This window comes from Vigna unguiculata, chromosome 8 (genome assembly GCF_004118075.2).
Source record: "Vigna unguiculata cultivar IT97K-499-35 chromosome 8, ASM411807v1, whole genome shotgun sequence".
Lineage (NCBI taxonomy): Eukaryota > Viridiplantae > Streptophyta > Magnoliopsida > Fabales > Fabaceae > Vigna > Vigna unguiculata.
The window spans coordinates 1,673,603-1,697,862 of record NC_040286.1 but is presented as its reverse complement, the minus strand read 5'-3'; the positions used below and the strand labels follow the sequence as shown (position 1 = coordinate 1,697,862).

The following is a 24,260-nucleotide window of genomic DNA, read 5'->3' as shown; positions in this document are numbered from 1 at the left end:
TGAAAAAGTAGAAGGCCCACCCATTTGGTCCTACTACCTCTGTTATGACTTTTGATCTATATGAATTTTCACTGAATTATATATATAACTGGAAGGAAAAAATGATAAAAAGATAATACTAAATATAAAAAATAATATTCAAAAATTATTTAAAGAGAAATTACATTAGATGTGATGAAATATATGGTAAGTTGTAAATTTAAATGGCATAAAAATATTTTTTAAAGATTACAAAAACATTGATAGATGATAAAGGTGTTCAACTTTTCCTTTTTCATTTGTTAGAAAGTCACTTTCTGTAGGTATATAAAAAGTGTTGCAGTGTCCCTCTGTATTCCCCAGCCCAATTGAACACTATTGTTGTGGGCCGAAATCCCTTTTGCTGTGATCCATTTTTTCAATCATCTTGTGTTAAGTACGAAAAATGAAAAAGTAAAAGGCCCACCATATTGTCCTAGTTCTGACATGAATCTGTGATTTATGATTTTTTTTTAGGATTCCTAGGAATTAAAAAAATATTTTATAAATCTAATTTATAACATGAAAATTAATTTTAATTAAAATATATTTTATAAAATCAAAATCACTAATTACCCTTAACTATTAATCACTAACTTAAACAAATCCCCCCAGTTTCAGATCGTGTGTTGTGCCTAAAGTGTTCTTCTACTGTAATGTTCTCTTCTTTCATTTTATTTTTGTGTGATTTTTTTAGTGTTGTTATTTATATTTTACTTATTTAAATGATGAAATGTGTGTGGGCCGAGGGATCTACCAAATCTAAATGGGCCGAGGGATATAGCTTGTTAGGTCCAAGCTATACCTTTATAGATGTGAAATCTATATTTATTTTTATAATTATATTTCATAAATAAATAAAAAATTAAGAGTTATATTAAAAATTACCATAAAGTTTAATAGATAAATTACAAATTAGAATAATATGGTTTTGTGTGACATGGTCCATAGAAGGAACAGGAAGTGGTGACAAGACAAAGGTGGTCCTTGATCGATGATAATGATTCATTGTCATAATAAGTGCGACCACATGGTAACAGCGATGACGCCCGAAAAGGATTGTCACAATGCCTCGTCCATTTTCTCTGCTGCATCTGAATACATGTTTGTTGTCACGGTTTGTTTCTGATATGTTTAAATGTGTTTTTCTTATATTTGAATATTTTTAATGTTATTTTTAATTATTTAAACGTGAGTATTTCATTTATTAAAATAATATTTCTTTATTTCAATGGGTTATCACATTTTAAATATAAATTATAGATAAATATTGGCAAAAAATTAATAATACACAAATCAATATTGTATGAGTAATACTGTGATAAAAAAAATGCATTAAATCTTATCCAAATAGTAATATAAAGTCTTAATACTATTTAAATAAACATGTGTTACACGGATTCATTTAATCTTATTTATATATATATATATATATATATATATATATATATATATATATATATATATATATATATATATATTTAGAAATCAATAAATAGGAAAGCTATATTTACCAAATGGTTTGTTCCGTTTTGAAAATTCAAATTTAAAAGTCTAGTTTGTCCAGCATATATGATAACTCATTTAAAAATAAAAAATAAATCATAATAAAGATTTTATTGTTAACCAAATTAAAAACTTTAATAAATTCACAAAAATTAAATATAGACGGTGAGAAATTGAATGACAACCGGATAATTCAACATTTTCATCATAACTATATTACTATCTTTCTTGTTCACATGATAATTGATAAATTTAGTACATTCAGAAATATATAATACTTGTCTTTTCACTCATAAAAGAATTTGGAATATTCAGACAGACGTGCAAAAGGAAAAAAACCGATATACACAATTGCAATCTTTCTTATGTGGACTACGAACCAGTCTGTCCCATCCCGCCTTTGGTCCGCGTAGGCTATGGGTTATGCAACTCGAGTTTTTGCAGGTCAACGAACTTAATATCATAACATGTTCCACATTTTTTTTTGTGAGCCTATGGGCTTGCCTGTCGGGCCAAACCCACATTACCATCCCTATATATATTATTAAAAAATATACTCTTACAGTTACACTTTATTTTATTTTAGTCTTTCAATTCAATTGCATTATATTTAGTCATTCACATGTAACATTGATATTTTACATCTCTTTGAATTTAAAAATCTTTTTTTAGTCTAAGAAATTAAAAATTATATCTTACTTCCTAAATTTAAAAGTAAATTCTCAATTTTGACTTTTAAATTTGATGTTAAAAATTTGTTACACAACTAACCCGTATTTTATTTGAGAAAAATAATTTTGATTATGGTTGAAATTCCTTGTTTAGTTGTCTCTTTATAGTATCCTCTCATTAAGCATAGATTTTCGTTACAGTTTTTATTTTTATCTTTTATGTTATTTGACACATTGTCATGCATGAAATTTTTATTTAAGTTTTTATTTTTCAAATAAAATATGATGGCTTTTATAACAAGTGATGAGAGTGTAATCATGGAAGGAAGTGTTCGAGGAGGAGAGAAAAAATGAATTAGAAAGATGAAGGAAGAGGTTCATTGTTGAGCAATTTATAAGTTATTAAAACTTGCTGGTCGCACCCCATGCTTATGATAACATCGCCTATATTTTTTTTTTATTCTTAAAGCCCAACAATACTAGCCCAGTGCTTCTTTTCTATACCTATTCTTTAATTCATATTCTCACTTTTTTTAATTTAAAGACTACATTTTGTAATTTAAAACTAAAATGGAGGTAAAATTTATACGACCAAAAATATATTTAAATGTAAATGAAAGTAAAATATTTTAAAAAATTATGTTAATTAAAATTTTTATTTATTTTATTTTAAATATAATTCTCACAACTAACTAAAAAACATGTTTCGATCATTTTAATTACCAGCTTTTCTTATAATTAATCTTCCTGATCATTTATTTATTTTTATCTCTAAATAAATTTCAAAAACACAAATAGAAAAATATATTAGTTATATTAAAAATTAGATTGAATGTTAAAATTGTTAATGGATGAGTTTGTTTAAACTAAAAAAGGAAACAAGAGCAACATTAAAACCGATTTATTCCTATGTCATTATGTCATAACAAAATTTTTATTTTATTTTATTTTATTTTAAACCTACACAATAAAAGACCTTATAATAATTATTTGTGGGATGATTTTTTGTAAGATGTTTTGATACGAATAATGTAAGGTAAAATCCATAAGCATAATGTAACTGACCACATTTAAAATGACATTATTTGATTACTTTATTTCCATCATTCAAATTCTCCACAATCTTAGCTTTGTTGACTAAAATAAAAAAGTGTGAATTCACCTCCTTTATCTCATATTTTCGCCCATTTAAATTTTTGTTTGCATCTCCAAGTTTCACAAGTAGTCCAGGTATAAAATATAACTAGATGCTTGAATATAGTTGCATATCCTAAATATCTCTTTTGTAACCCTTAATTAAATACTTACACACATCTCAACATGTCAATGATACCTATTAGTTGTTGGCACATACATAAACATCATAATCGGTTGCACGAGTCAAGTTTACGGGTCGTGTTCTTGGTTCGTGTTTATATTTGAATTTGCGAGTCGATTGTACGTGTTGTTTTTATGGATTGAGTTTATTGTATAGGTGGTCAAGTTTAGTTTTTGAATTGAGTTTATAGATCAAGTATATGGGCCAAGTTTGCTGGTCATTTTTTTTTAGTTGAGTTTACGGATTCAGTTTATGGATCGATTTTATCAATTGAGTTTAAGAATCTAATTTATGGACAGTTACATTTCATACAATTACATTTCACACAATTCTCACTTGTAAATTCATCGGTCACACTTCATTAATCACAACATTTTGTGAATCACACTTAATGATTTGTAACAAACAATATATCTCACATCATTTTATACATAATTTGTTTAATTTAACATATAAATCGAGAAATCTCATAATTTTGTCAAATTTTCACTCGATCAAGTCTATTCCAAATCATCTATATCAAATCAATTTAATATATCTAATCAATTTAAATTATTACATACAATAATTAATCATCTCGCATAACCTCACGTTTTATACTTATATAAAAAATTGTCCAAATTATGCAAAACTAAAAAAATTTGAACTTATTACCAGGAATATTACATATTAGCAAAATATATTGCTACAAACATATATTAACAAAAAATAATCTTTTTAATTCATATATTATGTATAGACACAAACTTCATGCATGTAACTACACAGTAATCAAGATGTATGAAAACAGAATAAAACTAGTTCAAAAATACAACTTGATTGAATTGAATTATCTTAAATTTTGTTATATGTATTGTAAACAAAAATGCTAAAAGTACTCAATTGGGGTGAAAATGTTGAATTAAATCGTACTACTTTGAAATATGATGATGTTTGTGGTAAATAATTTTTGGTTTAAATATGTTTTTAATATTTTAATTTTAAGTGAATTTTGCAATTAGTTCATTTCGAAACTTTGAATCAATTCAGTCTTTCATCTTTTGAAATATGTAGATTTAGTCCTTTGAATCAAATTTTGTTAGATTTATTTGATATTTTGTACGTATTTTAGGATTGTATTTGAGTTGTTTATACGTTTATACTGTTTGACATATTTTTGCTTTAATGTTAAGTCAAATATTATTGTGAAACACGCTTGAAAAATTCAATAAACTTAACAAAATTCTATTAAAATGACTAAATCTACATATCTCTAAAAATAAAAGACTAAATTGTTTTAAAATTTTAAAATAAATTAATTTCAAAATTTACTTAAAATTAAAGAAAAAATATATTTAACCCATAATTTTTGACATTTATTTATGCTAATGCCTAAAATTTCCTTTGTGCCGTTTCAGAGACACAGACAGAACAGAACACAACCAGCCTCAGCACCGGGCCCCGCCCAAGTAACAACTAACAAACAACTACCCTGTTCTCGTAACTCTGGTTAGGTTAACCGAACCAGGGTTGGGACATGCCAGTTGGAGACATGGGCTTCAAGTTAAGTCCGCAAAATAATGCAACGATCAAGGTCACTCAATCACACACACACGCAACGCAATGCATACGTGAGGACCAGACGAGGCAACGCACGCACCCGATCCAAACCCAAACCTTTGCTCATCCATCTTCCACGCACCAATGCTAAGAGACGAAACGGTGGGTTCCAGAAGCGCCAGGCACACCGCCGCCTCCGCCACCGTCTCCAACAAGGTTCTCGTCGCCGTCAAGGCGGAGAAGGTGATCTCAAACACCGCATTAGCCTGGGCGCTCACTCATGTCGTTCACTCCAGCGACTCCATCACGCTCCTCGCCGTTTACTCTGCTCAAAAAACCGGTACCTATTTTTCTCTAAACCTTTCGATAAATCTCAATTTGAATCGTATTGAACTGCAATCGCAAAATTGAAGAGTTAATACTCGCAACAAAACTTCGATGTTTTTTTTTTTTTTTCACATGCTTATGGTGTTGTACTTTGAATAGAATTTCTGTAGTGATTTTGTATGAATACTGGAATTTCACACGCTGATTTGAGAAGAACACTGAAATCATATATGTATGAAATTGTGTTTAAGTTGTTCTATATGCCGGTTCAACTGGCTTAGAGTTTGAACTAACTTTGTCCTGATGTGGACTGTTGCAGGCAGAAGATTCTGGCATTTTTCGAGAATTGCTGGAGACTGTACTACCGGACCGGCGGCGAAATTGCCGGAGCGAATTTCAGATATCTCCGAGTCTTGTGCGCAGATGGTGCTTCAGTTGCACAATCAAGTTGAGGTAACCTTGAAATTTAATTTACCTGAACGATTCACGATTTTAAAGGAAACTGTGATTTGAATATTAAAATTGAGGAATTATTATGCACTCGAGTATACGGAAAACCTGTACCTGCTGTCACCGGTATCGCTTCCACCACCTTTCTCTCTCAAGTTGTTGCCTCGGCCCTTAACGTTTAGTGCGACGAAAAGGACTTAGTTTTCCACCTGGTTTTTTTAACATGATGCGACTCACTGTTTATCAAATTTTTTTTTCCGGTTTTTAAAAACGTTGTGACTTTATGACCATATTCTCGCTGTCGTTTTTGTCTCATTCCCTTTCTTACGGGGAGGGAGATGTATTTTTCAATCATTAATGCGATGTTTGCATTACGACTTTATAAGAAATTATTGAAACACATAAGATAAATATAATTAAAATTTATATAAATAAAAATATGTGTTGCGTATATTAAAAGAAAATAGAATAGAAGAAGGTGAATTTTCTGTTGATTTAGATAAGTAGAATAAAGAATGCTGATCCGAAAAAAAAAGTAGAATAAAGAATGAAAATAAATAAATTGTATTATTTTTATACTAATTACGAAAATTAAATTTAACTAAAACAATTTAACATTTTACTATTTTTTATTATTTTGTTAATACGAAAATATTTATTATTTTTGTTATAAAAAATTATATTATTTTAAATTTTCTTCCATTTTACTTCTTCCCTCAATCAATGAGTTAAAAATTGTATATTTTGATTTAATCATTATTATCTTTATGTCCTCTTATCTGTTTAAACTCAAAAAACAAATTTAGAAGAGAAGCATGGCAAATTATTATGCCTGAGATTTTATATATTATATATTTTCTGTCAAATCTGTATCAATAATTTTTGCTAATAATTTGTCTTTTTTATATCAATCATTTAAAATGTGTGTCTGTATATGTTGTCTTTTTTTTTTTCACCATAAAAGACAATGTATAAACCACTACGCCCTCAACTTTGCTTTTCAGTAACATGTCAGAGTTGAGGAAGTTTCTGATCTCTTCAAAGTTGTACCAGCTTGACTTAATTCTTTGGATTCGTATATGCTTTTAAAATCTTGTCTTATAATGGACTTTATGATTTATCAATAATTGCACATGCAGAAAGCTTCGTAGGACAAACTATACAAAAATATTATAAACAACTGTCCATGCATGGTAGAGAAAAATGGAAAAGAAATTTATTTTTTCTGTTTATATATTCTTACATACGCGTTAATGGAAAATATTTGACCGTTATTTGACAGTGAAGAGTTAATCCCAGATAGTTTTACTGAGTCAGACTACCCTCATGAGTATAGTCCCTATACATTTTTGCGAGCACAAATAGACGAAGATTGTTTTTTGGGATAAAATATTTGCTTTCAAATTTCCTTTTTTTTATTTTTACGTTTCCTCATGCATTATATCTACTGGTATTACGCTATAAAGCTCACCATGACTTCTAGACTTCAATTTTCTAGGTCATCTATCTCCATAAACATTCACGACACAAAATTCCATTTTCTAGGTCACGAAGAAAACACATTTCAATATTATTAAATCAAATTGTACCGTATATAATTATTGTAAACTGAAATTATTTACTCCAAGCTAGAGCGCATTTACTTTTTTTTTCTCTCCCCCTCTCTTACAAATCCCCTAATCGTCCTCCTCCTCTCTGTAATTATAGAATTATTTCCCCCCTTTTCCTCCTAATTATATCTAGTCCATTATCAAGTACATGCAGGATTGTATTCAGGCCAAGTCTCTGTCCTGGATATTCGAGGTCTCCAATTTACCTTAATCAATTATGAAAAATGGTTACTTATTTTGTGGGAAGATGGTCAAAGACGAGGGGAGAGTGTCCAACTCCCGAATCCGGAGGGGCCCTAGGCCATGGAAATCAGCCCCTTATTATACCAAGCTAATCAAATAGCATCTTACGACGTATTCACAATAACTAGACTGAACTCTCGAGAATACAGTCTTAAGATACACAATTCTGCCATATACTGATATGATACATCCATGAGGGTACAATAATAAATACAACACACTATATGGATACTTGTAGTCCAAATTCTTTTTCTAAAATGATATATGAATACGCGTTCTCTCATTCCTAATTTGTTTAAGAATGCATTTTCCATAAAATGGTTACTGTATATCAAGGTATGACAGTTTGTATTTGCTGAAATGACATTCTATTTCTCATTATGCAGGTGAGGGTAAAGATTAAGGTGGTCACGGGTACTCCCAGTGGTGCTGTGGCGGCTGAGGCTAGATGGAGCGGTTCCCATTGGGTCATACTGGACAAGTAATTAAACATGAAAAAGTATTTCTTTTTTTCTGAGCTATTAGTTTATTTTGTTGATTGCAAATATGTTTCTCACTTGTTCCATGCACGCCGCAATGAGGACATTTGGCTTTGCATATTTGAAACGTTGATGGATTGGTGATGAGAAATTGTTGGGTGGAAGAGAACCACATTTTTTATTCATGGTTCAGAAAAATCTAAACATGTTTTTTAAAATTTCCAGTTTATGAAAAATTAATTAACACTTAACCATATATTATATGGGGATAATTGATATTTTCCGGACCACCAAATAATTCATCATGGATGAGACCCTCTTCTGCAATTCATATGTACCACATTGGCTGTTTTTTTATTAGGAGCAGCTGATAAGCCATACTAGAGGACCTTATTTTAACCAACTGCATCAGGTTAATGGTTCAATTGATCTATGCATTGAATAGCCTAAACTATTGTCTATCCGATTATTACCTGCCGGTAAACAGAGAAAGCAACCTATTACATTTTTTCCCACCTAATTCTTTGCTAGGTCCAGTGAACATTTTAATTAATAAAGTAGGTAATATTTTTAAATGTTGAGACGTTATTTGAGATTCAAAAGAGGCATTGCCTTTCCAGGATTTGATTGAACAACTGCTGATAGGTAGAATTTTTCGGACCTGCATTGCCGAATGATAAATATACGAGAAATTTGTTGATGAATGCCTACGTTGTTGAAACAGGAAATTAAAGCAAGAGGTAAATCATTGCATGGATGAACTCAACTGTAGCATTGTGGTGATGAATGGGTCACAGGCAAAAATCCTCAGACTTAACTTAGGGTGTTCCGATGAACTCCAAACTCCTTTTTTCTCGGCTACTTCTTCACCAGGCATAGAAATTGCAAAGCTAAAAGGCGGAAGATTGATGCATTCTACCCCAGTGGGTAGCCCTGAAGAAGCAGGTACTTCTGTTATAAGAGATATCGGAGTAAATTCAGGGTCAAGTTCGGAGTCGTTGACTTCTCCTTTCCTTGTCTATGAACAAAACCCTCTGTACGAGGGTCAGGGCCCAAGAAAAAACATACACAAAGAAATCAACGAACCAATAGATTTCAATGTCCAGCCACCATTATATTTTGACATTGAAAGAGATCGCCCTCCCCCGCTATGGCCGCGTCCAACACCATCCTTGTCTAGTCAAAACAAGACTGTATTTTGGATTCCTCAAAACCACATTGTGGACGAGAAGTTTCGGAAAACTAAAAACAACAGTATCATCCAAAGAACTAAATCTCCATCGTCGAAAACTTTACTTGAGAATTTTATACGTTGTGATCAAGAGATGAGAAGAAATGAATACGGGTTTGAACAAGCTCAAAGTAGAAGTTACGACTCGGGCAACAGAGATAGTTCCATACCTTTGGGCAGAACTACCTCAATACCTCCTCCCTTGTGCTCACAGTGTCAGAATAAAGCACCAGTATTTGGAAAGCCTCCAAAACGGTTTTCTTACAAAGAGCTAGAAGAAGCTACTGATATGTTCTCAGATGTGAATTTTTTGGCTGAAGGTGGATTCGGTGTGGTCCACAAGGGAATACTCAAAGATGGCCAGGTTGTTGCGGTGAAACAGTTAAAATTTGGGGGTTCTCAAGCAGATCTTGACTTCTGCAGGGAAGTTCGGGTTTTGAGCTGTGCACAACACAGAAATGTTGTGCTGTTGATAGGATTTTGTACACAGAGCAATTTGAGGATATTAGTTTATGAGTACATATGCAACGGATCCTTAGACCTCTACTTATATGGTATTTACTAACATTATTTCAAACACTTCTTTGTTGTCGTTTCCTTCTGTCTCTGTAATTTGTTTTTGAATGTTCTTGACATCCACCCAAAGAGAGATCAAACAGTATAGCACTTGATTAACAGGAGATGAGAGTATGCCTCTCGATTGGAACTCACGCTTAAAGATAGCAATTGGAACTGCACGAGGCTTGCGCTACCTTCACGAAGACTGTAGAGTTGGTTGTATAGTGCACAGAGACCTTCGACCCAAAAATATCCTCTTAACCCATGACTTTGAACCTCTGGTAATATACTCACCTTCCGCTTTTTTTTTTGGCCAAAAGTAGTTGACGTTCAAATGTTTTTGCCTCTGGTAATTATAAACGACAATGCTTCACACATCAAATAAATAAATAAAATAACTGCATTTTAAATCTAATAATGTAACTTTGATATAGGTGGCGGATTTTGGGCTTGCTAGGTGGCACTCAGAATGGAATATAGATACAGAAGATCGGGTTCTAGGAACTTCAGGGTAATAAATATTCTTTAAGCATGTATATGTTCTTATCACCAAGATAAGGGATCACGGTTTTGATTCTAATCGAGGCTACCTTACATAAACTAGGTATCTTGCACCGGAGTATCTTGACGCTGGAAATCTTACATATAAAGTAGATGTATATGCATTTGGAATTGTATTATTAGAGTTAATAACAGGTAGAAGAATTAGCGAGTTGGAACACTTCAATGGATTCTCGTATCTTCCTGAATGGATTCACCCTCTACGCTTGTTAGAGCCCAGTCAAATCTTACAAAACGTTCGTTCTCTCAAACCATGCTTCAACTCTGAGGAGTCGTTGGAATTTAATCTTCAATTGCAAGCTATGGCTCGAGCTGCTTCGTTGTGTCTCCGTGTGGATCCCGATGCCAGACCCCCAATGTCAAAGGTATGATTTGCATGGGTTCAACTTGTTACTTAGAAACTCCTTTTACTTTTTTTCTTTTTTTTTTATTAAAAAGGCCCTTCTTTGTAACGTGAATGTAGATCCTGAGAGTGCTGGAAGGGGGCGATCCAGTTCATCCTATGGGTTTAGACATCAATTCAATTGGTAACACAAGTGGGCATTTAAGCGGTTTGAAGTCACTCACTCCACCAGAAGGTACAATAACTCATTCTCGTACACTATCTCATTGATCATTCCCTCCGCTCTTGGGCTAGCTACAAGATCTATTGTTGGCAATATAGTTCTATTTGTGAGCTGCATAGGATCAATTATCCGTTTGAAGCGTGGACCTTTCGTACGCTTATTGAAACTTTCAGATATGCAAAGCACTTTTAGGTAAGAACTAGGAAAGAAATCATTATCTTCCTTCAAGTTCTAATTCGCCATTTGTAATTTGGTGGGTGTTTCTGGAGCCCTGTAGTTCTAATTCGCCATGTGTTTAATAGCAAAAAATTCATTTGAAAGGGGATGTTTCTCGTTCTTCTATTTTCTCCAAATTGTTTGTACAACCTGAGGCTCTTAATAACAAGTGTCAGTTTCAATATGCAGGACCAGCAGTGTGCATATGTGTGTTATTCACCATATTTTTTCCCATTTCTTTTTCAGGAGAAAATATATTAAATTTGAACCAAATATTCCATTCCTTTAAAATTAGTTTATTTCTATATTTTTTCCGTTACATCATCTATTTTCTTGTAATACCTTGACAGTTTACTCCTCTAGCTAAAAACATTCAATGTATATCTCCAGTTATCATCACAGTGAAACTAAGAATAAAATTAGGATTTCTTCTCCTAAGTACACCTGAAGCCTAATTCTAGAACTCAACTATTTTTGACGAGTTACATTACAATTTATGTATGTAAGTGCCATGAATGACCTTTGATGACTTAAGAAGTACTTCATAAGGATCCAGAAGAATAAGAAACTTTAACCAACACTCAAGGTGTATCTTTCATATCAAAACTGGTTGAACCTCAACCTAATTGGGTTTTCAGCCTTTCATGTGTGTGTGCGTGTGTGTTAGGAATAAGTATGATTAAAATAATCATGAAATAAGAAAATAAATGATAATATATAAACATTAATTTTAACGTAAGAGTTATAATTCCAATATTTGACTATAAATAAGATTGATAAGATCATGAAAAAAAGGACAACATACTAAATACTCTAACAAACAGCATTATCATCTCTCTTTACTAGAACATAATCATTCATTGATATGTTAAGTTGTAATTAGTTAATATCATCATATTCTAGAAACGCAAATTCTAAAAAATCTTCACTGACCTGCATTTCGTGGGAAAAAAAAAAATCTTGTATGCCTTTCACCATTTTCATTTTTGTTTGGAGAGTGTGGATACGATAGCCGAATATTATGCAAATCAGCCCAAACAGTTTGAAAGTTGCATTTTTTTTAGTTGGATATTGACTTTTAGGATCAAATGGGGGAAATGAAGGCCTTTGGTAAAAGCCCACGACCAATATCTGATCAGAATGTGAGAAAATTCAAAGTTTTGAAGTTAATAGGTGGTTAAAGCATTAAACGCTTTTTTAACTAGCGTTTCATATGAAGAAATTAATTACGACGATTAAAATATGTACTTCCCACTTTATTCCAACAATTTCTGATTAAATTAAAGACCTTCTTTTCTACCCTTAAAAATATTTTTCATCATCTCCATGCAACCAAATAAAAATTCGAACCATATATCTCCATATCTTAATACAGTCTAACATATATATTATACACCCACGTTACCAACGCACCATTAATTAATCATCTAACAACTCCTTGGAGAAGAATGAAATCATATGGTATCATACTTATAAGGCTAAAAAATAGAGACATGTTAGAATGTTACCAATTATATTATACACTCGAATTCGTTAAATTTTGCCGCATGTTATAACTTGTTTATTAAAAATAAATGCTAAAAGTGCACTCTTTTTAAACCTACTCAAATTAACGTAACTTTCTATTGTTTAAAATTTATAAAAAATACAGTTTTTGTGTGTGAATCGCATATTATTAAAATATTATTATTCCATTGTCATTTCTATTTAATTTAATATATAGTTCTTTTTTTATATGTATAATTTCTCTTTATTATACTTATTAATTGTATTTATTCACATATATACTCTTTTAATATTATGATTTGTATGTTATTTAATTAAAATGATTTAAATTTTTTAGCGATATTATTAAGATGACTTGATATTACTAGGATAACTTATTATATGAACTTAAATGTTCTATAAGTCTAAGCTTGCATGACGACTTGAAGGAGACATTTGATTTCCAACACTACAAGCGTTATCTTTGTAAACTTAAGCCTTTTAACTAAAAAAAAGTGATCTTAAATCTCTTCTTATTCGGTTGTTCAGAAACTTCATGCTTTGTGTAGAAATACTTAGCATATCTAAGCAATCATTATGTGTAAGTTAGGAGGTTGAGTGTTAGATAACCTCTACACCTAGCACCTAGTTCTAGCCTTTAATGTTTTAACTTCCCTTGTATCTCCTTTATCATTTATATAAATATCAGAAACATTAGAGGGGTCTGATTAGCCCTCAAGCATATCTTTTTCTGTTTTAATCTCAAGTCTTTGCACAATATACTAAACTACTTATTTTTGGGATTTTGTTTTTACTTTGCTTATAGCAATTTTTCATAATATATTCTTTGGTCGAATTTTGACATTTATGACGATCTGTACAACTCGTCACAAATATAATTGTGATGAGTTCTAATATTTGTAATAATTATAGTTGTGACAATATTTAGTAATTTTGTCGATAAGACTCAGGTGATTTTCAATAAGTTTGTCAATAATAATTATGGTGATCTTCAATAATTGTTTAGATACTAATCCTGATGATACTCAATAATCATGTCAACAATAATATGACAAACTTCAATAATCATAATAATAAACATCATAACATGTTTCAAGAAGATTTAGGATGAGTTAGAATGTGGCCCAACAACCGATTAATGTGCAAGAAGAAAGGGAGTATGTATTGAATAACTAAGAGTTTATCATGCGGGTTGAAAGGGATCGCCCTTAAGCGATTAAGTTGACAGGTTTGGGACAATCTCACCAACGAATTTAACAAAAGTATGGAAAATAACATGAGTATTACTTCAATGTTATTTGTTTAAAGTTGGTTAAAGTGTCGTCCTACGTGGATAAAGTGAAGACATTACATGTGTGAGTGTGTTAAGTGTGTAAAATTAAATACCAACAAAAAATGACCACAGGAACATTGTTAGCGGAACTAATTCTTCTAGCTCATCATGAACAACCAAGGAAGACTTGCCTCACGTGGAAGTGAGCATCGTTGCAAGTTCAGTGAGGATCTTTTCGACCCTGGTGGGGTGGTTCATGATGAGCCAAAATAACCCACTCACGATGTGTACCTGTAAATATTTTAAATTGATCATAGTATTTAACTATGTATCAAACTTTTAGATTTAACATCCTTACAATTTTTTTTATCGATAAGTTATTTATTAGTATTTTTTAATAGAGAAGTTGAACTCAAAATCTCTTTCATCCTCCCTTTCAACTTTACTACCAAACTAACCTTCTATTTCCAACACTCTTAGATGTGTCATGTCTTTTCTTGATCCATATATAAAAGGCACTCATACAAGTTTTAAAGAAAGGGAACAAAATAATGTTCAAATAACATTATGTTAATAAGAGCTGAGAACTTATAAAATAATATTAAACTTTTCATCGACAAATGTTTGTTTTCTAGTATCCCGAATTTCTTATTTCTCAAATCTGTTTTCTAGTATTTAGGATTAGTCAATAAACTTCTAAAAGGAGACTCTCCTATAGAAATGGGACTCACTCTCCTATAAATTATAGCAGTTAAAAATTAATAATAAAATTCACAACACAAAATAATAAGTTTTCAGTTGAATAAATAATAGTAGGAAAATATATTAATTTTTTTTTTCGTTATACCAACAAGAAATACATTGAAAGGGAGGTAATCTTAATGAGTGATAATCGTTGGCATTATTCACAAAACATGATTTTCAAATAAAGAAAACCGCAGCAATCGAGCAGGCAGCAGTAACAGAAACTTGTTTAAACTACCTCAACAATTCATTCTTACATAAATTACATTACATTAATACATGTTAATTAATAATACAGATCTTTGACCAAGCGACACTCCCAATCTCGTAGAATCAATCAATCAATCAAAGTCAACGAGCAAAAAATACGAGACAAAGAGGAAGAAAAACAAAAGGCACAATCATCCCATCAAAACACGTGGCCATAATAAAACCGAAGCCCAGCAGGTCCGGGCCAGGCCCATCAGTTTCTCCCACTGGCCCAGCCCGAAGATGAGAGGCTACTCTCGGAGACGGACGGCAGCGACTCCGCATCGGAAACCATGCGCTGATGCTGCGACTGATAATTGTTCATCGATTCCGACACGCTCCAAACCTTAACCGATTTGTCCAAACTCCCACTATACAAAACCCAACGCTTGTCTCTGCCGCCGGCGTTTTCGCGGTCCTCCTCCACGGCCAGGCACTTCACGGGACCGTCGTGACCCGTGAGAACCGACACGCACGTGTGGATCACACCTTCTCTTCTCCACACGCATATCGTCTTATCTGCGGACCCGCTGAACACTAACGTCCCCGCCGAAGTGAGGCACAGCACGGCGAGCTTGTGGCCCTTCAGGACGCCGCCGTGCGCGTAACCCTTCTCGCGCTCCCAGAAGTTCACCAGCCCATCAGAGGCGCCGCAGTACACCATGGAAGCATCCGCGTCCACCGCCAGCGCCGTCACCGCGCACTCCTGCTTCAGCAGCGTTTTCACCGCCGTGTGTTTCAGCCCCTTCCCTCGCGGCTCCCGCCGCCACACCTTCACCGTGCCGTCCGCCGACCCCGAAAACACCATCCCTTCTTCGCCGCACACCACCGCGTTGACGGCGTCGTCGTGCGCGTGGATTGACTCCAGGCATTTGGAGTCGGCGATCCTCCACACCTTGATCGTTCTGTCCCAAGACGCAGAGTATAGATACAACTTGTTATCGGAGAGACTCAAGCACGAAACGGCGTCCGAATGTTTTATCCATAACGCCGTTTTGTGTCGCCGAACCTGAAAACCCAAAACATCATCTCTTTGTTTCATTTTGTGCATGGTTTCTATCATAAAAAACTGTTAATATAACTCGATTCCAATGTCTCCATTAAAAATTCAAAATTTTGTTTTATTCGAATCAAACTTAGAACCAATTCAAAACAAAAAGTATTCATTAAAAAATGTATCTTTTTTTTATTTTAGTGTAATGGTGTGACGAAATGTTGCATGAGCAACAAGAGTGAAAAGAATGTGGAAGCGAAAAGAACCTCAACGTAGTTGCTGGGTTTAATGGAGCTCTTGAAGATGTCTTTAAGCGTGGGCAACGTGCCGGCGCGTTTGTGCACGCTCGGGTTCTTGGGCGAGACCTTCCAGACGCGGATTTTGCCGTCCTGGTGCCCCGTGAAGATTTTCTGTCCCGACAGGATTATGGTTTTGACCAATCCGCTGTTGGATTTGAACCCAGAATACTCCTGCAGGTTCTTCCACACACGAATGTTCTTGCTGTCGGACCCCGTGTACAAGAGGTCACCGGAAGCCGCCAGCGAGTATATGTGTCCCTCCTCTCGGACAAGAGAACCCACGAGCGCGTTCTGCGGCAAGCTCCCGTCCTCGCCCGGAACCCACTCCACCTTCTGAAACGGCGAACCGGCGTTATTGTTCCACGGCGACATCATCATCGGGGAACCCTCGCCGCTAAGCCTACCCTGGTCGTAGAAATAAGGACTCATCGGCGACGCCGAACTGCTACTCCGCATTGTGTACTCGTCGTCGGTTAAAGCCTCCGAATTCGACATTCTGGGCTCCGAATGCATGTACTGTGTTCGGGGAAAGCTTTCACCAAACATAACCAACCCTAAATATATATGTATATATATATGAATTAATCAACTAATGAATTAATTGATTAATTAATTAAGTTAATAATTGGCAATCCTCTCTCCTTCTGTAACGTGTGTATTGTTTTTCATTCACCGTGGAGCAGATAAAAGGCGCGACTTGAACTGCTACAGGGAAATGGAGAGGGGAGAAGAGAGAGAAGGAAAGAGGAAACTAAAATTTGAACGAAGACTTTGATTGATTATTGGTTGGGAAGAGAAAATGTGAGAGAGCGAATGAGGTTAAAGAGTGTGAACAATCCTTCGGTGCTCTGAATTTTAATCGCTGGTTCAAATCATTGCTTCAATCGTTTCTCGACACGTCTCACATCTTTATTTACACTCCCTCCCATCTTTGGAATAGGTTGTTCCTCAATCTCCGCTTTTCATTTCGCCATTTTAGGTTCATAACTTCTTATAATAATCCAAACTTCATCACTTATTATTATTACCTTCACTCTCAATCAAATATCATTTTTTTTCTCTCTTGCAAGTTCTTTTCAACATATCCAAATTTTCAAATAATTTATTATAAGATTAAGTTTTATAAAATTAAATTAAACTTAAAAGTTCACTTTTATCTATCGTAAACAAATAGATTATATATTTTCCCCGTATAAAGATGAAAATACTATGAAACTATGTCGAACACCACTTGATAAATTAGGTTATGTGCATATAATAATGTAATTGAAAGAACCATGCGTGGGTTAGGTTACCCGTGCACACATGTTTTCTCAAGGAATGCATGTGATGTGGTCTTTATAATGTTAGCTTATGATGTTTGGTGTGTGAATCTGAGTTGGATTATCTATATATATATAGTTTAGCGTTATGTCATTTTTCGATATTGGTTCTTGTTGAAATTAATTACATTAAAATCCAGTTTTTGTTTGGATAAATTTGATAAAAAATAATTTGAGATCATTCATTTTGTTCATATGTAAAAAAAAAAAAAAACGAGGGAAAAGAGTGAGTTTTCTTATTCATAAAATAGTATATATTTAGAGGAGAAAAAGATGTTTTCCCAAAACGCAATATTCCTTTTACCAACTTTTCTAGTAATAAGATGTGGATACTCCTTAAATATTCTTATATATTGTCTGATTTTGGAATTTTCCTCATAATTGTCCATCAAAATTTGGTTTATTTTATTTTTACTTTAATTTGATTATTTTTTAGACTAAGTTATTTCAATTGGAATAATGTAATCTGTTTCCATATCTATTTTTGTAATTAGCTCCTAGTAACGATGAACAAATAAATTTGTTTGATTATAAATGGATTTTTGGTTATACATCAGAACAATTCCTATAATTACACCAACCCAACACACACGTTATTCTTTATCGTAATATTTAAAGCATATCCATAATTATGTATACAAAAAATAATATAGGTATCAATCATGTTAACAAATGAGGAGTAATAGGTTGCACTTTAGGTCTGAAGTCTTGTCAATTAACGTCTCGTTGAATTGAGGGCATTTTGTAATATGTAGAATTACTATAATAAAAAGTGAATAAAGTACAATTATTAGAAGTGTTATTATTATAATTTTTCTTGCTCCTATTTTTCTTCCTGTTATTTTTGTTATTTTACCGTTTTATTAATATTGTGGTTATTATTATTTGGTAAATATTTAAGGGTATCCAAATTTTAAGTATACTAAATATTCTTGAACTAGTACAATTATAAGTTCTTTCTTAACTTTGACTTTCATATTCACTAACTCATCTTCAATTTTATAAAAGTATTTCGTTTAATACTCTAAATTGAAACAAATTTAAAAATACTTATTTTGTTATAGCCTTTTTTATTGGTGACAAATTTTTTTTACTTTAACAAAAATTGATGTATTTATATCGAACCGTTTATTTATATTGTATTTTTTACATGTGACGTTCCCCATAATAACATCACACCTACCTATCTCTCTACATGAAGAAATCTAAAATAACTTATGTAAAAGGTCTTTTTTGTGTCAAGAAAAAACATATTAAAAAATTATTGTTAGAGAGACATTGAAAAATAAAGACCCGTACAATTAAGTATAAATATAAAATAATTAATTTTAAAAAAATAATTAAAATTAAAAGATATATAACTATATCCATTATATATCTTCAATGGGTTAATCTCTTTTTCTCTCTCATTTTAAAATTTTGCTTTGAAAATATGTTTTTTCCACGACAATTACTGAAAGGCTATTAACAGATGTTTACATATAGTGTTTGTCACCCATTTTATAGATATTATTAGATGAAATAGGATATTGATGAGTTGCCAAGTTATTTCATCCGATAAACAATTTAAAAATAGTGCAAACATGAAACACAAAGACGTACCAAAATGAAATTGTATGGAGTCATTGGAAGAGTTCCTTACTACTTAGGTTTTGTTTAATATAATATAAATGCAAATATATATAATTATTTAAAATTTGATATCATATATTATTGGTTCAATGGTGCCAATATTCTGTGTGGCCCAACTTACTGTATAAAATGTAGACAAGTTGAATCTGTGATAAGATGATGTGAAATGATGCATTTTGTTCATATTTGTATGAAAATGTTATGCAAGCATTTTACAGAAACAGAAAGAGGAGCATTTATCTTCCTTATATGTTAAATGACATTCTTTTATTTCACAATGTTAGGAGTTATGAGGTTGTGAAAGTGAAAACAAACTATGTATAGACTCTTCAACAGTAAAACCCATGTGATGTGAGACTCTATGGAACCTAAGAGATAGATAGGAATAATGAATAATGTTGTGTTAAATATGTTGGTATTTTTTAAATTTTGGTACATTTTTTATTTTAAATTTTAAAAATTAATAAATATACTTTTTTTAAAATTTAATAACATTTTTTTACGTGTTCATCAATATTTTAGATATATTTAACTGAAAGATGTCAAATATGAGTATAAATAACGCAGACGTTAATTTAAAATATCATTTAATATACTTAAAAGATATAATATAATTAGGTTAAGAAAACTATATTAATTGATTTTTAGAGTTTAAAGATATTATCAAAAATTAAGATAAGATCAAATTTTAATTTTATGTGAAAATTTTAAAATTAATATCATATTTATTTAATTTTTTCTTTAGTTTCATGGAATTTCTAAGTTTGGATCTTCTTCAAGGGAATTCTGAGAACTTTCCTTCTTCAAAAGATGTAAACAAAGTTTTAAGAACATATTTCATCGTAAATCTCTTTCGCTCTAAACTCATCTTTAGTGAATCTATCATTTCACATTAAATGATGGACAAAACCAAATACACCGAAATTCAATAAGCATGTAGTATCGAAATTCGTATAAAGTATTTCTATAATATAAAATAATCACATAATACTTTTATAAAAGATATGAATATTTTTATCCAAAATTTTAAATAAAGGTAAGAGATTTTACATGTCTCTCATTAATTTATTATATAAGATATAATTTTTTATTAACCATATATACTCTAAAAATAATTAAATTATAGTTCATTATATATATATATATATATATATATATATATATATATATATATATATATATATATATATATATATATATATTCTTATTACATTCTTTAAGACAATAGTAACGAAGAAAGAATAATTTGTTTTGAAATATTAACAAATATCATAAATCCGACATCAAATTCTGTTAAGAAATATGATAAACGTACAGGTATGAGAACAAATATGATTGAAAAAACAAAAAATAATATCAAAAATATTTTGGAAAGATAAAATAATTATTAACAAAATTTAAATTATCATTTATATATTTCGTATTTGTAATTTTAATCCATTAACATATACTTAATCAACAATCTTTAATTTTCAATTTAATAGAAAAATGGTAACGAGTCTTTTTTTTTTTACTAATTGATAAAGTCAGTTGAGTATAAATTAAAGTTATTATAATTTTAAAAAATAATAGTATCATTATAAAAAAAAAACATCATGATAATTTTAATCTAGAAAATTAAAAAAATATATTTATTTTGTATAACATAAAAACTATAATATGTTTTAGGATAAATAATATATACTTAAATTTTTAAATGAAAGTAATTATGCATATATAATTGAATTAAAGAAATCCAGGGGCATTCACTATTATTTACATCTCAAGCATAGTTTAAATTTGGATTTCAGTGGAAAAATTGAAGCAGCACTGACTACAAAATTATTATATTCATTTGGAACTTTATACTTACTGTTAATAAATGTTAGGTATAATTAGTCATAACGTACCCAGTTTTGTCCCAATGTGTTTAAATGATACTTACTTTTAACTTTGCATTTACTTAGTACCCAAATTAGTTAAATTGCATTAACGTGGTCCATCCCGTTAAGTTTTCAGAAAGGTCGTTAACAAATCAGTGATGTGGCATTGCAGAACAGATATGTGTCAATGAAAATCATTGTACAATGGCAATTTGTGGATAACATGTCATGCCCTAATTGAATTGATTGTCCCCATTCAAAAAATCCTAATTTCCTATTCCTATCTTCATCTTCTTCTTCATTTTTTCGCCGGGAAGCTGATTTGTTGCAGGGGTAAGGTGGCGAGTGAAGTGAGAAATGTCGCATGGTTTTAGTCATTCGTGGTCGTCTTGTTCGTGTGGGTCACATAACCACAACGTTTCTTCTTCTGGTTCTGTATCTGGGTCGTGGGTGGAATACCACATCTCCTTCACATTGGCATAACTCATCTCCTTCAGAATACCTAAAACACCATTAAATTAAACCACGTACAACATTCAACCACTAACCCTAAACCCCACCATCCCAACAACAAATAATGCAATCAACGACAAAAACAAATGGTTTGTGCACCTGCAATCCCAAATAGCTGTCAATTTGATGTCAATTACACCTTCATTTTGTCCACAATGCATGAAATGGCCCAAATTTCGTAAACCCTAACTCCAGAAAACCCCTATTTTATTCTGTTCCCAATTCGTGCCTTTTTTTTCTTTTCAATTTCCTCTTACGCTGCACTGTTCCACATCACACACTACTCTCGTGCCACGTCATTACATTTTTTCTCATTTAAGGGAGTTAACGAAAAGGAACCACATTGATGCAAATTAACTAATTTAGGTACTAAATAGATGCAAAATTAAAAACAAGTACCATTTAGACACGTTGGGACGAAACTGGGTACGTTGCAACTAATTATACCTAAATGTTATTGTAATGTTAAAAACTAAATTTTATATAATTAAGGTTCTTACTTCGTGGTTTCCAAATTAACTTCCTAGATCTAAGTGTAATATCAACTCATGCAACTCTTTTGCTCAAGAGAGTTGAAAAAACCATAAAAATTGTTGCTTAACTAATGTAGGTTTAAACCTAGAAAATTTGTGAGAAGATTCAGTTTCAAAAAAGTTTTCAATTTTTCAAGTTATTTGATGGACAATGATATAGTGATCTCCTAATGTATACAATATATCTATTATTTTAGTTTTATCCTTTTATGTTTTTATAGTTATCCTTTAAAACATATTTTAAAAGAATTATACTGTCAAAATATCATTTTTATTATTTTATATCATAGATAATTTGTTTGTTTTGATAGTGCCAGAAAGAAACCAGCAAAATATAATTTATTTTTCTATAAAGCTGTTAAAATATAAATTTTAAGTGAAACTAAATATTAATAAGAGATTTTGATAGTGGTTCGATGGATAGAAAAATAAATTTAACAAACAATATTGAATAATATACAATATTTTTTTAATATATATTTTTTAACAAATACATGACTTTGATATATGTTAAAAAAATTAATTTAAGTCTAATTTAATACTATAAAATTAATTTATAAAAAAATTACATTTATTTATGTAAGATAAAAATAATCTTGTCTTTAATCAATACGATATCTCTGACCTAAACTATTTTTAATGACTAAATTTAAAGGCATAAGACTTGATGATCACGTAAATTTTCTTACATAATTTGCACTTGCCCCCGAAGGAATAATGATTAGATTTTATAGAAATGGCAGGATGAACCAGAATGGCAATGAAAATGTTTAAATAGAGAAAAGTAACTTTCTTTCCACCACCTTCTGGTTGCCCTAAAATGGTTCATAAAAGATAAAAAGTGAAATAAAAAAGAAGGAACTTTATCTTGGATTCTTGTAATAAATAATATAGCAGAACCTGCAAACTGGTAACAGTTGGTGATGTCATCAATCCATGGCCAATTCACACATTTGTCCTGTAACAAACACAGACATCGTTGTGTCATATTTGTCTCCATACATTGCATTGCACATTCAGAGGTTTCCATTATCATAGAATTTCTCAAAAACAAGGAGCAACGACACTTGTGTATTTTGGTGAACCCTTCGTTTCTTTGTCTTTCTTTTTCTCATGACTTTGATGCTCCAAACGTTGTTATCCCGACACGTGCGAACCGATATGCGTTACGGTTTCGCTTGGTCGGAAAAATTTAGGGTCCTCTCTCCGTCGTCCACGTGGCGCTCAACACTGGAATGTGTGCCCCCACTGTGTTGCCTGAAGAAGGAAGTAAAGGACGTTGGTGAAATGAATTATTGAGAAGGGAAATTGGAAAAGGACCTTGCCCTGTACCAAACGATACAATGTATTTCAAAAAAATAATAAATAAAAAATAGAATGAATTAAAATAATTTGATAGAGTATGAATGTATAATAAAGAAATGAAAATTAAAGTTGTTTGGTCGGAAAAAGATATAGATGTTTGTAAATTTATTTATGAAGGAGTTGCTTTGTGGACCATTATTTATTTATTATTATTAATTTCTTTAAATATTATTATTATTATTACTATTGCATAGATTTACCTCTTTAAAGTTATTTTTTGAAATATTTTCATTAAGGTATATAAGTAAACAAATTTGTTTGTCTGCACACCGATGGACCAAACTGATTTAAGTGGAAAGTTTAGTGGGCCAATTTGCAGAAGCCCAGAATTAAATGGGCAAGAAATGAATAGTAACCCATTTTGGTAATGGGTTATGCTTATGGCATTTATTTGACCCGTGCTTTTCGGTCCATATAATAACTATTTACAACCAAACAATTTCTGTGATTCTATAAAGTACTGAAAAAAAATATAACACTCCTTTGATCCTTAATTTTTAGAAGTTTATGAATTAATTGAGGTGGAAATAACTTTTTCTTTCAGAATAATTTCTTGGTTAATAGCTTTCACTGCTTTATATAATAATTAAATTTTCATAGACTGCACTAACTTTATATTGTATGTGTATATATTTTTTTAATATATAAAAAAATTAAAAATATACATATAACATC

At 31.5% G+C, this 24,260-nt stretch overlaps 2 protein-coding genes and 1 long non-coding RNA gene across 4 annotated transcripts; 1 reads left to right on the top strand and 2 right to left on the bottom strand.

Annotated features, from left to right (window-relative positions):
* The first annotated feature begins 4,897 nt into the window (after positions 1-4,897).
* LOC114194569 (inactive protein kinase SELMODRAFT_444075-like) lies at positions 4,898-11,481 on the top strand. 2 transcript variants are annotated; one of them, XM_028084895.1, is made up of 8 exons: positions 4,898-5,392; positions 5,699-5,832; positions 8,069-8,163; positions 8,886-9,946; positions 10,071-10,231; positions 10,385-10,461; positions 10,555-10,876; positions 10,975-11,481. In XM_028084895.1, exons 1-8 carry the CDS (start codon positions 5,197-5,199, stop codon positions 11,122-11,124), a joined length of 2,196 nt encoding a protein of 731 aa, XP_027940696.1. In that variant the 5' UTR covers positions 4,898-5,196; the 3' UTR covers positions 11,125-11,481. The 2 variants fall into 2 exon arrangements, with proteins under 2 accessions (XP_027940696.1, XP_027940697.1); XM_028084896.1 differs by lacking the exon at positions 4,898-5,392 and having other exon boundaries at positions 8,069-8,181; positions 10,975-11,477.
* On the bottom strand, positions 5,309-6,104 carry LOC114194570. The gene is made up of 3 exons (XR_003606402.1): positions 5,944-6,104; positions 5,674-5,854; positions 5,309-5,445 (listed from the first exon to the last, which is right to left on the bottom strand). It is a non-coding gene; the product is annotated as an uncharacterized LOC114194570 (long non-coding RNA).
* A 3,453-nt stretch (positions 11,482-14,934) lies between the features above and the next one.
* LOC114193933 (protein JINGUBANG-like) lies at positions 14,935-17,234 on the bottom strand. The gene is made up of 2 exons (XM_028083934.1): positions 16,326-17,234; positions 14,935-16,074 (listed from the first exon to the last, which is right to left on the bottom strand). The coding sequence occupies exons 1-2, from the start codon at positions 16,902-16,904 to the stop codon at positions 15,280-15,282; spliced, it is 1,374 nt and encodes a 457-aa protein (XP_027939735.1). The 5' UTR covers positions 16,905-17,234; the 3' UTR covers positions 14,935-15,279.
* Positions 17,235-24,260: the final 7,026 nt, after the last annotated feature.